Genomic DNA, 16580 nt, shown 5'->3' with positions numbered 1-16580 from the left:
TTTTTTATTACTTATTTTTGACTTTTAAAGCTATACACACTTGGTTGCCTTATACTAGGTATGGGAACTGCATTCTGGAACTAAGCCTGAAATATTAATTCTTGCAATTTATGGTTTGTCCAGATTAAGCAGTGTAGCAGAGAGCAAGAACAGGAGACTTCTTTTGATTTTGGGAAACAGAATTTTCCTGAAATCCAGCAATGGTCACTGAAATGACAGCAAAAGGAAGTATTTACTGTGGCACAGCAAAGACAAAGCCTGAAAAATGAACTTTGCTGGAGATGTTGTGTAAGAAAAACAAAAGAGGAAGCCCTGTTTTGTAGTACATCACCTGAAAGATGTAAACCACTCCATCTAATAATGTACTCCTGTGTACATCATTCCAGCAGATATACAGAAAACTAAAGTTATTGAAGAGAAGCAGATTAAAAGAATAATGGACTTTTTATATGGACTAACAAATCAGTGTGAACAATGCAGGTATTTCAGGACCTCTCTTTTGTTGTTGAAACTTAGTGCCAGAAATGTTGGTTGAAATCTGTTAAGGTGTTGAAATATTCTCTTTTGTTATGCACTGTCAAAGTCCAACCAATGTTGATCCTATATGGGAAGATCTTCATAACAGAAGCACATAAGCACAACAGATTTCATATGTTCTTGTCTCCATACTAAGCAGGAATAGCTGCAATAGTGTGCAACATATCTACAAAATACATCCTACCGGATTTTCCTGACTGCAGTACCTTCAGGGCTTCTGCCTCAGTCTGCCTGAAAATGCCTCAATAGTCCATACAGAAAGTGCATCGAGAGATGCAGAGAAATGCCCCTTTTGATCATAAATTCTGGTAATGGCACTGTTGTCCAGATAAGTTGGATCCATTACAGTGCAACAGCCAGCAAATACACACTTGAGAGAGACATCGATTGTCTATTTCAGATTTGCCAAGCCTCGTGTTCGGTGGTGTCCCACAAATCAGGCAGCCCAACTTGTCCCAACTATCTGTACTTTCCCCTTATTTATATATTTTAGCAAACAAAGACATGAGTGTCCATTGGCTACAGGTTACATAGTTCTCTTATTTATTAGGATTCTCTCTTCTATTGGTTAATGAGTGTCTTGCATCGCCTGCTAATCACTGCCACACTCTCCCTTTCTCCGCCTTTGGCTCGCTGCTTTCCTGTGGGCCGCTCCAGGAGTTGGAGCTCCTGACCTGCCCCTGCAAAACTGCCACAACACGGCTTCCACCACAGCTTTTTCCACGGAACCAGTCTTAGCCTAAAGCACTCTTTACTGCCTAGGGTTAAGCTTTTGAAATCACAAAGCCCAGAGCTCCAGGCACACTGCAGCTGCAAAAAGCATCCCAAGGGGAACAGAAAACTGCCACAACATGGCTTCCACCATGGCTGTTCCTTGGAACCAGACTTAGCCGAAATTCTCCTTTACCCGCTCAGAGCTGATTCCACACAGTTACTGAGTGGCCTTGCTTTGTTCCTTGTCCTCGTGGCTGCTGAATTCTGCATTTCTCGTGTATCAGTGGAAATCCTTCTGATCTCTGTTACTCTCCTGCCGGGCTGAGATCATCGGAACATGTCCAGCCCCAAACCTTAACAAGGCAATGCTATTGACCAGGAATTTGTGTTTCCAACAGCTGCACATCACTTAGAGCTTGTTGGCAGCTCTGTTTAACAGATTAAATCTCCCTCCCTGTTGATTAGGTTTGCAAGTTACAAAGATCAGTCAGCAAAGAACATTTTCTTAACAAAATTTTACATACTCCACATTTTACAAGTAGTGCCAAGGCATAGGTAGGATGTGATTAAACTCTCCATGAGCTCTTTTGAGTGGAATCCTGCTAGCATGGGGCTCCCATGAGGGCTGGATTGCCAGTGGTTAGGCAAGGGGTAGCTGTTGGAAGTGTTTTTTATTGTCCTCCTATTTTTCTTGTTTACTGTTCAGGCTGTGGATAACGGACTCTGAGCAGAGGAGTAGCATTGCTTTAAAGAAGGGGTGGGTTGAGATGAGGAAGAAAGCTGATGGGGGCAAGTTTACTCCTATTGTGACTATTATTAGGGCGAAATGATTTGATGTGGAGAAAGCCGTGTTTAATGCAGTTCTCTCTGAGGCCTCATGTGCCGGCAAACAGTGCGGAGGGGTCCCCAGGAGCGGCACAGCGAAGGGCGAGGGCGGCGTTGGTGCACATAGGGTGGGGGTGCGAGTGAGAGGGGAGATCCAGGTGCTACCGACATTGCCGGCTTCGAACCTTCAGCAGTGCAGTGCTGCTGCCAGCAGGGCTGAGGGAGACAGAGACGCGGCCGGAATCAGCGCATGGCCCGGGCTGGGCACCGCAGCCGGGGCCGCTCCTCAGGGCAGGGCACGGCAGGACCCGCCCCGCGCGTGCGCAGCGGGAGCAGCGGCCATGGCGCGGCCGGGCCGGGCCGGCCTCAAGGAGCAGCGCTACGACCGCCAGCTCAGGTACCGCGGGCGGGCACGGACCGGCACCGCCCGGCACGGACCGGCTCCGACCGAGCGGGGAGCGGGGTCGCGCCTCCGGCGGCCCGCGGAGGGCACGGGCCCGCTCGGCGCCGCGCCGGGGACTGGCCCGCGGGGAGCAGGAGCTGTGTCCGACCGCCGGGGCCGTGAGGGCTCTGCCGGCACACGGACAGTAGATATGCAATAAATTAACAGGATATATTTAGGGGAATACATATATATATGCATACATAATCTTAAGTGTATACACAAAGGGGGATGGAGATACATAAAAGTATATACGTAGGTACTTATGTACATTTTTATATAAGATATATAAATTATTTGTACAATGTTTGTTGTATAAGTATATAATATATAAATATGTTTATTCTAAATATTGATATTATGTATATCTCTCTGTATGTATATGAATGTATAAAGGGGTGTGCTGGAAAGATGGAGCCAGGCTCTGCTGCGGGCCCAGCCATGGCCCCACAGCCACGGGCAAGGCCTGAGCCCAGGAGCTGCCCCTGCCCGTGCCCAGAGCTCCTGCCCTGGCAGTGCCCAGCCCTGAACAGATGGGGCACAGAGGCTGTGCAGGCTCCTGCCTGGGGACACTGCAGAGCCACACGGACACACTGCTGTGCCCTAGGCTCTGGGATGGCCCTGCTGGAGCAGGGAGGTGCCACCACAGCAGCCCCTGTGGGCCCCTCCAGGCTGAGCCATTCTTGGGTTCTGTGAAAGGGCAGAAAAGATCCGAGTTACCAGGGAGGGGTAGCGGCACCGGAGTTAGCGCTGGTTGTCTGCAGTGCAGCTGTTAAGTTTCCACACGGAGCCGCTGGAGAGGATCCTGTGGAGGGCACAGAGAGGATTTGGGGTCTGGAGCACCTCTGGTCTGCTGGGAGCTGGACCTGGCTGGCCCAAAGAGAAAACTGAGAGGGCATCTCATCAATGCATAGAAATATCTCAAAACTGGGTGTAAGAGGATGGGGCAAAACTTTCGAGTGATGCCCAGCAGCAGGACAAAGAGCAATGGCCATAAGCTAAAATACAACAAAATTCACCCCAACATGAGGAAGAATTTGTTTTCCTGGAGGGGGCAGAGCCCTGGAGCTGATGCCCAGGGAGGCTGTGGAATCTCCCTCTCTGGGACATTCCAAACCCACCTGGACATGTTCCTGTGTCACCTGCTCCAGGTGACCCTGCCTGGGCAGGGCTTGGACTGGGTGACCTCCAGAGCTCCCTTCCAAGCCTACAAATTCTGTGAGTTACTGCCCCAGTGAAACCAGCAGGACATGTCACCCAGGACTGTCCCAGCCAGATCTCAGCCTCAGTGCTGTTCTCTAGGGGTCTGAAGTACCAGGCTCAGCATGACTGATTTCTGTCTCCTGTGTGTTTCAGTGTCTTGTACGAGAAATTTTAAAAAATACATATAAAAATACTATTTATTATGAAGGTTAGGAAAAGCAGAACAGGACAAAATTTGGGCAAGGACTGCTTTAACCCTTGCTGGTTTTTAACCAGTTAAAGTATGTTCCAAGAGAAAGAGGTGTGTGCATGCATCTGGTGTAAAGTTGGAGAAAATGAGATGTCAGGGAAACTCTCTTTGGAAAGTCTCAGTTTTCACAGTAAGTTTCTTTAAGGGTGTTTATTTTGGTTAGTGCTGTTTAGGTCCTCAGCAGTGAATGGACAGTAGCATGCCAGCCCTCCATTTGTCTTTTTTTTTGTTGTTGTTATTTTATTTTATTGGCTGTGCAATCTGAAGTTCAATAGCTTCATTGCCTTTTGGTTTCCCTCCCAATGCAGACTGTGGGGTGACCATGGCCAGGAAGCGTTGGAATCTGCCCATGTTTGTGTGATAAATGCAACAGCAACAGGAACTGAAATACTCAAAAACTTGGTGCTGCCAGGTCAGTAGATATTTCTTCTGTCTCTTCTTTGTGATCCATCTGATAGCTTAATGATGCCAAGTTATTCATTGGAGGTTTTTTCCCCCCAAAGGTATTGGTTCGTTTACAATTGTCGATGGGAATCGAGTCTCTGGAGAAGATGTTGGAAATAAGTAGGTTTTTTTATTGATTTCAGTTACAAATTGACAAGTGACAGAGTTTCATGGGTAGTTCCATCTCTATATTTGCTAAGAAGCCCTGTAAGATTCTTTTAAAAGCCACTCTGTGTTTCTCCAGGTCTTCTGTGGGTTTGGGGGTTGGTGACAAACAGCATGCACAGTCATTTTGACAATAGTTGCTAAATTATTTTACTTGCTGGGTTTGGACCTTACAGGTCTGTCAAGTTTATAAGGACAATGCTCTACTCAATATAAAAATACTGAAAGTTAACTTGTTTGATGTTGGCTTGAGCTATGACAGTGCTAGTGTTTCAGTGTGGTTCAGGATGTTTTCCCTAATTCTGGTGATGCAGATGACTTAATTTTCATTAGTCATTGTGCAACTGTGACTGCTAGCATTTATTAGCTTTCATAGCTTTGAAAGGCTCTGTGCAGCAGGGGAAAGGGTGAGAAAATGTTTGCAAATCCTGTAAAAATGATTTGAATACTGATTCTTGATCAAGTTCTGTTATGGTGTGCATAGATACCTGCAGGGGTTATGTGAGGGGGAAGGAAATTCCATTATATGAGGAAATCAGTGCTAGTGAGTCTGATTAGCCTGGTGAGAAAGACCCTGCAGCATGAGCCTGTCTTCTAGAGAAGTTTGGCATGTTCTGTATTTCATATTTATGGCTTGGGAATTGAAAAGCTCTCTTAAGAAACTTTCTGAGGAGAATACAACAATGGTGAGAAAAAGCAGATTTAAAGGGGAAAGTGGTTTGTTGTGCATGAGAGCAGCATATTCTGCAGAACAAACTGTAACTTCAGTGTTGTTTTTTCTTCAGAATAAAAATTCACATGTCATTTTCTCTTGTCTCTTTTTCAGTTTCTTTTTACAAAAAAGCCATATTGGTCAGGTAAGGAGTTAATTAATGTCAGTTTATGTGTATTGAAAGCATGGAAGTGTTGAGTATTTAAACGTGGTATTATGAATAATGCTAAAAGCATAGGTGTATAGGTTGAAGTCTGTTTATTCTTTAACAGAATTCCCATGTTTATTTTAGTTGCTCATAAGTGAGAAGATAAACTCAATTGTGGCAAGATTGAATAGAAAAAAATGAAGAGCTTATGATTAAAATCTATGGAAGGATGAGGTATAAGACCATTGTGGTTGAAGGAGTAAAGTTAAGAGTAGAGAGGGAAATGGGGAAAAATATCACAAAAACAGAGAGTACAAGAGGCATAGATAACTCCTGGATATTCTGTAATGAAACTGGAAATTAGGAAATAGCTGTCTTACAGTTTGTCTTTTTAAAATGATATTACAGAAAATGCTCTCAAACTGTGTCTGCTATTATGGGATGCATTTTTGCTTCAGATGAGCAAGGCTTGAAGTAAGGAGCCTTAGCTTGTAAATGAGCTTTGTTGTGGGGTATTTGCTAGGGTTGTTTTGTTGGTATTGCTTGGTGTGGCATTGTGTAGTACTCATCCACTGTGTAAACTGCATTTCATTCTGATTGCTCTGAAACAGAGTCGTGCCCAGAGTGCCATGGAGCTCTTGCAGGAATTGAATAGTGACGTTTCTGGAAACTTTGTTGAAGAGGTTTGTCTTCCTGAATTAGTACTATGTGTGTATTATACAGTGTGATAAAAATGTGAAATAACAGCTCTGTGCTGCTTTGTGATGTTGCAGTTTAAATAGATTCAGGATAAAACAGCATGAGAAAGATAAATAATTTGTATGTATTTCAAACGAAAAGTCACTTCATGTATTTCAAACACTGTTTTGTAACTTCATCCTAATTTTATAACTTTCACTTAACACATCATATTCAGCAGACTTGCTCTGTACTCAGAAATTGTCAGTGTTCCCTAACATATATTTCCCCCCTGTTTAGAGTCCAGAAAAGCTTTTAGACAACGACCCTTCCTTTTTTAATCGGTTTAACTTGGTGGTTGCAACACAACTGCCAGAAAGGTAAGAATTACCTAAGATTGAATTACCTGTTTTCATTCAGTTTAAAAGCAAGTTTTTATATATATATATATATGTGTGTGTGTGCATTTATGCACAGGCACTTCCTTGCAGAAAAATTTAAACAGAACAGAACTCTGTCATTGTGAAGGAAAATTTCAGCCAGTGATGGCATTTTCTAGAGACCTTTTTGCTCCTCTGATGGAAATTGCCTCTGCTTGAAGTTAGGACTCTGCAACACATGGATCTAATCCTTTATTTCAATCTCACGTTGAAGCTTTTTATTTGATACTTGGAGCATTTGGGAGGGTGGGATGAGACATAAGTAAGATAATGGATGAATATTTTTCCAGCTCACTGTAAATTCCTGTATGAAATTGATCACCTTACGTGTTTAGGATCATGATGATATTAGAAAAGTTTTCTGAGAGGATTCTTTCACAGAGTAACTGGTGCAGGAGTTAACTTTGTAGTTAAATGTTGTATTGTGTAGATCTGAAAAAAGCATGTTTTTCCTTCCAGTACATTGTTGCGCCTGGCTGAAGTTCTCTGGAATTCCAACATTCCTCTGCTGGTCTGCAGGACCTATGGACTGGTTGGTTACATGAGAGTCGTGATTAAAGAACATACAGGTTAGAGGTTTGCTGAGGTAAAGACTTCCTGGAAGGTTTAAAGCTTCAGTAATTTATGTCACTTTGGGGTTTTTTGTTTGTCTTTTTTCAGCTTGTGACACATTTAGTATTTGTTAAGTCTTAGGGAGTTTGCATTCTTTTAGGAATGCATGGGGATTATGGACTGCAGCAAATAGTAAAATTGGGATTATCCTGACATTATGGGTGACTTAACACAGAACACTTACTTTGAGAATCAAGCACTGAAAGTAGCAGGTGATCCTGTGTTTGTGTAGCTCTGTTTTGAAGGCCAGACATAATGCTGAGAAATGAGTTGTGATGTTTATTCACAGTTGTTGAATCTCACCCTGACAATATGTTAGAAGATTTGAGACTGGACAGACCATTTCCAGAGCTGACAGAACACGTTCAGGATTACAACTTGGAGCAGATGGACAAAAAGGTTGGTGGGGTTTGCAGTGTGCTGCCCAGCACAGATGCAGATACACAGTGCAGGGATCCTGTGCAAATGGCTCTTGGCAGGTGACTCTGGTGCCAAGACTCATCTGAACAGAACCAACTCTAGAATCAGTCACGAGAAACTATTTTTGCCTTTGCTCCAAATGTTCCAGTCTATTTAAATCTTAAGCAGGTGGGGGTCTTAGGAATCAATGAGTATTCTTGGACAACTTGATCTTTTGCTAGATTATCCCCTCACACCCTCTTTTGAATTTGTTTTTTAATTTTTTTAGTTAACCTACTGTTGCAGAGCTTTGCACCGTGGGTGGTTGTGCATGGCATAAGTTTCACTCTAGAAAAATATTGGAGAACTTGGCTCAGCCTTATTTAAATAAAGTAATAATAATTTGATAATTTCTTTTATAGTACTTAAAGAACATTTTGGCTGAATCAAAATCGGGAACATGTCGTGTGTCTTTGGAGTAGTGGAAAGGATATTTGGAGATTACATTAAAAATAGGTTTTTAATTTGTTTCCTATTTTTTATCTTTTCTCGATCTAACAAAGATTTCTCCACTGTTCAATTACAGGACCACAGCCACACTCCATGGATTGTGATTGTAGCCAAGTATCTCACAAAATGGTTCAATGAGGTATGTTGCAAAACTGTATTATTACTGTTATTGGTCTGTCTTTTCTGAAGCAGTTAATTCTTTTTGCTGTGTGTGACATTAAAAAAAGGTGGAGTCATAAAAAAATTACTAACTGAAATACAAGTGAATGTGTGAGCAGTGACAGACTCCTGGAGTTCAGCAGTCTGAACACAGTAAGCTCAGTAGTAGGCATTTTAAAGACAAAAATCTCTTTATGTTTTTTACATTTAGAAAAGTGAACAGTTGCCTAAGAATTACAAAGAGAAAGAAGCCTTCAAAGAACTGATTCGGCAAGGTAATCCATGTCCCAGGGGTCCCTCATTCCTGCTGGCAGAAATAGATACAAGGTGGCACCTGAAAAGTAATCCTTAGTTCTCTCAAGTGTAATTTAGGAAAGATATGCTGGTATATACTGATTCTTCTGCTAAATTATTGCTTTGTACAGGTGGATCTTAAGATGCCAGACTTGCTTATAAATGTTTGTTGTCAATGTTTTATCCTGTCTAAGATCCAGAGTGTGATTTGGGTGGGAGCAAAGGCCTTAAGATAAAATTCTGTTAAAAATGTTATAAAGAGGAAAGAAAATGGCTTTTGACACTAGAATTGTTATTCTGCAAGTATTTGGTGTGTCCACTGACCCATCAGACATTGGTAATCATTCACCTCTGCATGGCCAGGTTCTGTAGCACTGACTGCACTGTCACCAGTGTGGGAATGGCTTCATTTTGCAGGGTGCTAAAGCTCATGTGGCATTTTTAAGATCTATATTGTCTTAAATTATTCTAGAAAAACACCATTGACTGAATTTTTGGTATTTCCTTACTTGAAGATGGCCTGTGGGCAAGTTTGAAGAGGTCCTCATCTCCAAGCTGTGATAAGGAGCAGATCTGATCTGTAGTAATTACCTTTGGTTATGTCAGATTTTTAGTGGAGGCACTTTCTTGGCCTGGCTTGATCTTTGGATGCATAAGTATTTGCCAAATTTGGTCTAAAACCCCAGCAAAACATGACTGGCATGGGAAGGAGAGTTGAATTGTTAATTTAGTGCCTATGAAGCTTCATTACATCCTTCTTACACAAAAAACCCAGTGCTTTTGTGCTGAGGAATTTCTACTTAGCATTACAGGAAAATGAATCATATGCAGAATTTAGATGAAGTTAGCTTTATAATTACATCTGATCTTTTTTCTTGTGATTTATTTTTCATTTTTTTGCTGGTAGCTGATAGGCCACAAATGCAGTACAAATACATCCACAGCCAGCCTGCTCTGTTGGTAAGACATAAATGATGAGATGTAACTCAAACAGTTGTGTGTTTTAACTGGTTTTTTTTTCAATAAGGTATCTTAAAGAATGAAAATGGCACCCCAGAAGATGAGGAAAACTTTGAGGAAGCTATAAAAAATGTGAATACAGCATTAAATCGTACAGAGGTAAAAAAAGCATTTCTGTGATAAAACTGAAGCAATTTCAACTGCCTCATTTTCTCAGAATATATTATTCAGTTTTAGGACAGAAATTCCATTTATAACATTTGTATTTAGTATTTAGCTAAAACAGGATTAGTACAATGTTAGAACTGCAGTTGTGTAGTTAAATAGACCTAGACTAGCTGGAAATGTAGTTTATGGAAATTCTCTTACTCCCTTGCTCTTGCAAGAAATGTGCATTTCCCTCCTGCAGACTTGAATTCAATAAATTCACTTCTTTGCTCTTGAAGAAACTTACTACAAAATTCCCTTCATAAACTGGTCAAGCTTAAAAGCATTAGAAGTGATGTTTTCATTGTTTCTTAAATAACCCTGACCTCATAACATGTGGTTTAAAATTAAGCTCTGATTTCTTTCGTTTCTCATCTGGGGTAAACTGTAAAGGCTACATGGGGCAAAAGCACATTCTGTAATTCTTCTTAGATTATGTTCTTTTGTTTTGAACTGTGCTGATCCTTGCTTGGATGGTCATGTTAAGTCTCCCAAAAAGCATCAGGTAAAACTTAGTGCTGACATCCAAGCCACTACAAGACACAGCCCAGAATATTAATATTTATTTGAGTTTGTGCCAGACTGACCTGCAGCAGTTAAGGATTCTGACTGACTTTTGTAGCCCCATTCCCCTTCCCTGGCCTTTTGGCTGCTCTGCCCCACCAGGCAGGGTGGGCAGTTACTGCTGCAGTTCTTTAAATCTTCTCTGTCAAAGATGGAAGTCAGATGAGATTTTGTTTGTGACATTGATCTTGCTCTTGGGCAGGGCTGCTGTTTGAAATGTGTCTGAGCAGCACTGACTGTGTAGGATTCAGAGATTTGCTGTGAAACTCTGAGGTCACTTGGAGTTGGCTCACCTATGTACTGAGAGATGAGATAATTCAAGAAATCAAAAGTCACAGAATTTCCAACCCAATTTATTTATTTTCATAGATTCCAAGAGGCATTGAAGAGCTTTTTAATGATGACTGCTGCCTAAAACTAACGGAGCAGGTATGAGTAGTTAAGGCTAAGACTTAAATGTAGAAAAAACATTGTATATAACATCTGTGTACATGGCTGTCTCTTGTGCTTTTGTAGTCATCTTCCTTCTGGATTTTGGTTCGAGCTTTAAAGGAATTTGTGGCAAATGAAGGGCAAGGAAGCTTGCCTGTCCGGGGCACCATTCCTGATATGATAGCAGACTCCAGTAAATTCATCAAATTGCAAAATGTGTAAGTAGACAACTCCTTCAGGGAGCTCACTACCATTCGTGTGGCTTGTATTTTGTCTTTATAATGTGAAACAAACAAACAAAAAAAAGATTGCCTTCAATGTGGAGTTGATGGCTTTCTGTTGTAATTATTTACTTCTTCATTATTACCAGCTATCGTGAAAAAGCAAAGAAGGATGCTGCTGCTGTGGGGAGCCATGCTGCTAAATTGTTACAGTCCCTGGGCAAGGTGAGTGCAAACCTATGGCCATTCTTTTAATGGAATTAAGTATCTGTGAAGTATCTGCTTTATTTATGAATTTGGTTTGATTGTATAAAAGTAAAATGCATACAGGGATATACTCTTTACAATTTAAGACAGGGTAGTTTTTTGGTACATTAGTAACTAGTTTATTCACAATAAATCATATGTGAAATGTTATTTCACAATAGATATATTAATATATATGTGAAAGCAGGAATTCTCTAGCCATTGTGTGTACTGGAATGAGTATATTCTCTCTTTTAGGCACCTGAGTCTATTTCAGAGAGAGAATTGAAATTGTTCTGTGAGTATGCTTGGATTCTGTTCTGGGTTTATGCAAATGATCAAATAATCAAAAACTGCTGAATAATAATTTTTTAGTTATTATGTTTTTAGTAGTTATTAAGCAGTAAGTATTTGAATTTTTTAAGAAAGTACTAAGTGGTTTGCATCCCTCATTTTCAGGAGAAGTAGCAGATGTTCAGCATCTCTCAGGAGTGAGTCTGTAAAGGTTGGCTTTAAAATTATGTATCTTTTCACTCCTAACAACAGGGAGCAGCTGCCCTCTGCTTTCTGTGATGAGTACCTGAGCACTCTTGCTCGTGCTGGGGTACTGGTTTGAGTGTGGGCTCTGCAGACTTTAGGTAGTCTGGAAAGCTGTAACTCAGCTGATGGCCTTCAGGCTGTGGCTGTCCTGGATGTGTACAGGTCTCCAGCAGCAGCCTGGCTGAGGCTCCTCAGAGCTGGAAAGCTCCCCTGTAAGCACAGAGCCAAGAGAGTGCTGCCCTGCATTGGTAAAAGCATTTGGGAGCCTCCCAGTTGCTCCTTTTTCAGTGCTGGGTTGTAATTGCACCTTGGGTCGATCCATAGCAATGATACTGGAAAAGGACCTTTGCCAGCTGTGCTGTTAAAATACTAATTGAGAACATGTGAGGCAGATTAGATGTACTGGAAGATGGCAAGAACCATGTTTGTTAGCGTTCAAAAACACATAATCACATAGCAATTACATGCAGTGCTCTTTATTAAGAGCTCTGGGTGTCAGGGGTATATTCAACCCAAAGCTGACTCCGACCATACATCGGAGATGATCATGTTTTATACTCTATCGTTATATAACTTTCATGTTAATTATTAAACTTATATTGTTCTATTGTATACATAGATTTAGCCCCCCTCTGAATTTCCAACATAGTTTAGTAATGAAATATAATTGTTATATAACCATAAGAAGAATAATGAGAAACTATCATCACATGTAACAATTATATCATTTATCATACTGCTTAGGCAGGTGCAGTTGATCTGGGAAAACACAAAGCTTAACATTTTAGATTCCATCTTTAACTTTTTCCAGGGCTCCACTATAATGTTGATTTGCAGCCTGGAAGAGGGAAACATGGTGGCTGGGACTGATGAATTGCTGTGTGTAGCTATTACATTAACCACAGAGAGGATACATAGATATTCCGCATGAGCAGGGAGGATTTCCCTAATGTTGCAGTGTGTTTTAAACTTCCGGGTCCCTTACCCAGGTGTGCCAAAACCCTCCCTTTCCCCCTCGCCCCTTTGCTGAGTGAGTCCTGTCAATCAGGCTTAACATTCCAGCAAAGGTGTCATGTGGTTGGTCAAATTCAAAGAATGCCCCTCAGGCCCAGAGGTCATTGGCCTGCCTAGGTGTCCCTCGTCCCTTGAGACCCCACCCCCCCACCTGGTTGGTAGCTCACCTGTCCCCTCCCCTCCCCCTGAGCTTAAAAGGTGAATCAGACCATGCGGTCGGGATTCTGTTGGAGCTCTTCCCAAGATTCAGACCTCTGTAACCATGGAATAAACCACTGCATTAAACCCTCCAGCAGAATCCCTCCTTTTTTCTCTTCACCTTCTCCTGAAGCTTTCCTCCTGAGGTAAATGGAGTCCCTAACAAGCCTGGACTTGTTTAGTGCCCAGCTGCAACCACCAGCAAGCTAAAGGTGTGTCTGGGGTGATACACTACAGAAGCCGCCTTTGGCCTGGCAGCAAGGGTCAGACTGGCTCAGGCACAATCTAACTGGTAATATTGGGATTCATATTCCAATACCCTAAAACTCTCCCAGCCCTAGACCTAAAGGTAGTTAAACAAGCTTTTATTACTGCAAGCTGAGAAGAAGCAGGGAGGTGTTGAATGAAACGCTGCTAGGTTGTGCCTTTCCCGTGTGCCATGGCAGTGGGACGGAGCTGCAGTGAGGGTGGCACTGACGGGCAGTGTCTCCTTGTCCCCGTGCAGGCAGCAACGCCGCCTTCCTGCGCGTGGTGCGCTGCCGCTCGCTGGCTGAGGAGCACAGCCCCAGCTCCTGCAGCAGGGATGCCATCGGTGAGTACTGCATTTCAAACTTGCAGTGCCTTGGTGAGGAAAGCAAAACGTAAGCGACATGTTCTGTTGTTTATCATTTGCAATGTCACAAAGTCTTCAGTGAATTAAAATACTTAATGTAAGGAATATGTCTCTCAACTACAGTTGTGGAGATTTAGGTCTAGAATGTTGAATTCAGTTTGATTTGGAAATTTCAAAAGTGACCTTGGAGTTTGATGCGTATTTCAGCTTTTGTTTTCTTGTGGATTTTACTTGTAGTACTCTGTAAATAAAACACTGGGGTTTTTTTCAAACTTCTTTTTTCTGTATGTCAGTTATTTCTGACAGAGCTGAAAAGGTGCTTTAACTTGACCAAATAAAATAAATATCTTGACCCCTTTCAGCTTATCTCTTTAGGATGTGAACTAACAAACTAGTTACTTGATATTGCTTTTTGCTTTTTATATTGCTTTTTGCTTTTTATATTATCTTTTTTTTTTTTTTTTGTTGAGCCAGATATAAGTAGCAGCTAGTATTTACAAAGACTACTGTGCTGTGTGGTCAGGGATTTAAGACCTGTTTTATAATTACAGTCATTACAGATAATACTTAAAGCATGTATTTCAAATCCTAAAATTATAACTAAGGAATACCCATTTAAAGCACCTGCCAGAATTGAAATGTGTTTCTTCACTGAATAGTTTATATTAAATACATAAAATATGGTTTTGTTATAAACTTTGGAGGCAAAATTGTGTATTTTTGCTGTTTGATTAAGGTTCTGTCATAGGTTGCATTCATTAAGGTTTCTTTCTACTGCAGATTTACTATTTTCAGGCAATTCAAACATTGCTTTTTCCATTCTGTCTGTACCAGCTAACCAGCTCTCTTGCTGTTTTCAGTTTCCCATATGGATAACCCTGACAGTGAAATAGTGTTGTACTTGATGCTGAGGGCTGTCAATAGGTTTTACAAGCAGCATGGCAGATACCCAGGTATGTTAATACCAGTTCTTCACATAATCAAAAAAAAATATAAAGTCCAGTAGTTACTGTAGTTCAAGTTATAAACTGCAAAAACTTTAGTTGTGGTTTTGTTTCCACAGTAATACAGCTTTAGGAATATGAAAATTAGAGTTTTTTCTCTTCAGGAACTTAAAAAATTTATCTGAATTGGTATCATTAATGGGTTGTTTGGACTATGAATCAGTTCAGCTATGCAGTAATTTGTCTATCATAAGAAGCATCAACAGAATATTCAATTACTATTTGTCTAGCACTAATAACACAGTAATTGGCTTAGAAACTTTAGGAAAACAAAATATTCAGGCTGCCATTTAAACTCATTAGCTTTGCCTGTGATGTTACAGTTGTGTGATGAAACAGTTGATGAGTTGATTTATTTTCCAGGTGTCTACAACTACCAGGTGGAAGATGATATTGCAAAGCTAAAATCATGCCTTACTGGTTTCCTCCAAGAACATGGGCTGTCTGTAGTGGTGAAAGATGACTATGTGCAGGAGTTGTAAGTGTTGTTTTTGAGGTGTGGCTTTGTTGGTAGAGCTGCTGGGCTCTTTGTGACTGTTCCTTTCCTGTGCAGTTGTCGCTACGGAGCCGCCGAGCCTCACGCTGTTGCTGCCTTCATGGGAGGTAAGGGTGACATCCAGGGCCACACCAACAGCCTGCTCAGCCACAGCTCTGCTGCCTTGGTGACTCTGGGCTCCCAGAGCCAAGGCTGGACTGCTCAGCCTTGGTTACTCTGGACTCTGCTGCCTTGGTGACTCTGGGCTCCCAGAGCAAAGGCTGCAGCCACAGATGGCAGTAGGGCACAATCCTCCCTTTCATTCTCCAGATGTGACCTCTTACAGTACATATAGAGTAAGTGAATGCATCAAGGGTTATAATCAGTAAAACTTCAAAAACAATCAACTCTTCAAGCTTAAAAATGTGTTAAGAAATGAAATGCTGGAAAGAGGCTTAATTTTTTTAAAAGGAAAGTGATAATTACAGTAATTTTAAAATTAGTGCAGTATATATCTTCTTTTAACATAATATACATATGTTAGAGATGTATGAAATATCAGCAGCCTTGGATTCTTACCTTCATTTGACCTGCAGATATAATTTAATGGATGCCTGAAATTGATACATCAATTCACTTACCTTCTTTATTTGGCTTCATGCAGTGCTGAAGATTTTGTATTATATTCTGCATAGGTAGGAATTTTTTTCTGATAAAGCAAAAGGTCATTTCTGAAGAAGATACAGAATGTTACTTACTACAGGAAAACTCAGAGGGAACACACTGAAGTGACCCTTTAGTTTTTTTTGCAGTTAAATTTTACATGATTTTTTTTTTTAATCCAGCTTCTCTGATGAGAGAGGTCACAACTTGCGTGGGTCTGTCTGCTCACTCATTTTTATTCTGTGTGTCTGCACATGGAGAGAAAGTGTATGCAAAGCTAACTTCTGAAGTAGTAGCTTTCTGATCTTCTTTTATAGTGGGAAGTACTGAAGGGCATTTTTGCCTCCTAGGACATTTATCAGGCACTTCTGAAATAATTCCAGTGTAGAGACTTCTAGATAAGCAACATTATTTTACTCTTGTTTAAATATGACCTGCTAACTGCCTTCTGTTTTTTCTTCTCTTTTGCAGGAGCTGCTGCACAGGAAGTTATCAAAGTCATTACAGGGCAGTTTGTAATTTTTAATAACACCTTTATTTACAGTGGAATGTCACAGACTTCAGCAACTTTCCAGCTGTAGGATAAGCTCTTGACTTCCAGACGCTGCTGCTGTATTTACAGAACTGTAAATACTGTGATGTTCTACCACTGACTGGACTGTTCTGTATTACCTGCCAATTAAAGTTTCTTTATTTGTAATTATCTTCTTGTTGTTGTTGTTGTTTCCTGAGGACAAATAAAATCATACTATATCTTGACAATTCTTTAATATCTAGAATTTTTTGACTCACCTCTGAAAGAAAAAGGCAGTAGCTGGTTTTGGCAGGGTAAGTTGCATTTGCAAATTGGCTCACCTTGTTGGCAGCAGAACTGCATTTTTTCTCATCAAAGCTGCTCATCAGCTTGAGTG

The 16580-nt window shown here is 41.1% G+C and overlaps 1 protein-coding gene across 1 annotated transcript; it reads left to right on the top strand.

Annotated features, from left to right (window-relative positions):
• Positions 1-2247: 2247 nt before the first annotated feature.
• On the top strand, positions 2248-16369 carry NAE1 (NEDD8 activating enzyme E1 subunit 1). The gene is made up of 20 exons (XM_005495485.4): positions 2248-2473; positions 4280-4383; positions 4475-4535; positions 5407-5437; positions 6052-6123; positions 6419-6498; positions 7018-7127; positions 7460-7569; positions 8156-8218; positions 8450-8513; positions 9560-9651; positions 10633-10692; positions 10780-10913; positions 11066-11141; positions 11421-11460; positions 13420-13506; positions 14388-14480; positions 14895-15009; positions 15085-15134; positions 16141-16369. The coding sequence occupies exons 1-20, from the start codon at positions 2418-2420 to the stop codon at positions 16248-16250; spliced, it is 1608 nt and encodes a 535-aa protein (XP_005495542.2). The 5' UTR covers positions 2248-2417; the 3' UTR covers positions 16251-16369.
• The last annotated feature ends 211 nt before the right edge of the window (positions 16370-16580 follow it).

This window comes from Zonotrichia albicollis, chromosome 13, assembly GCF_047830755.1.
Source record: "Zonotrichia albicollis isolate bZonAlb1 chromosome 13, bZonAlb1.hap1, whole genome shotgun sequence".
In the NCBI taxonomy this organism is placed as follows: domain Eukaryota; kingdom Metazoa; phylum Chordata; class Aves; order Passeriformes; family Passerellidae; genus Zonotrichia; species Zonotrichia albicollis.
Note: the sequence above shows the minus strand (reverse complement) of the source record. Positions and strands in the feature narration are given on the sequence as shown.

What these genes read in the sequence shown, in the direction of transcription:
- NAE1 (XM_005495485.4), top strand. Translation starts at nt 2,418, where the DNA reads ATGGCGCGGCCGGGCCGGGCCGGCCTCAAGGAGCAGCGCTACGACCGC. An exon ending in CGTGATTAAAGAACATACAG is followed by an intron (nt 7,128 to 7,459) that starts GTTAGAGGTTTG and finishes GTTTATTCACAG; the next exon opens with TTGTTGAATCTCACCCTGAC. An exon ending in CTGCAGCAGGGATGCCATCG is followed by an intron (nt 13,507 to 14,387) that starts GTGAGTACTGCA and finishes TGCTGTTTTCAG; the next exon opens with TTTCCCATATGGATAACCCT.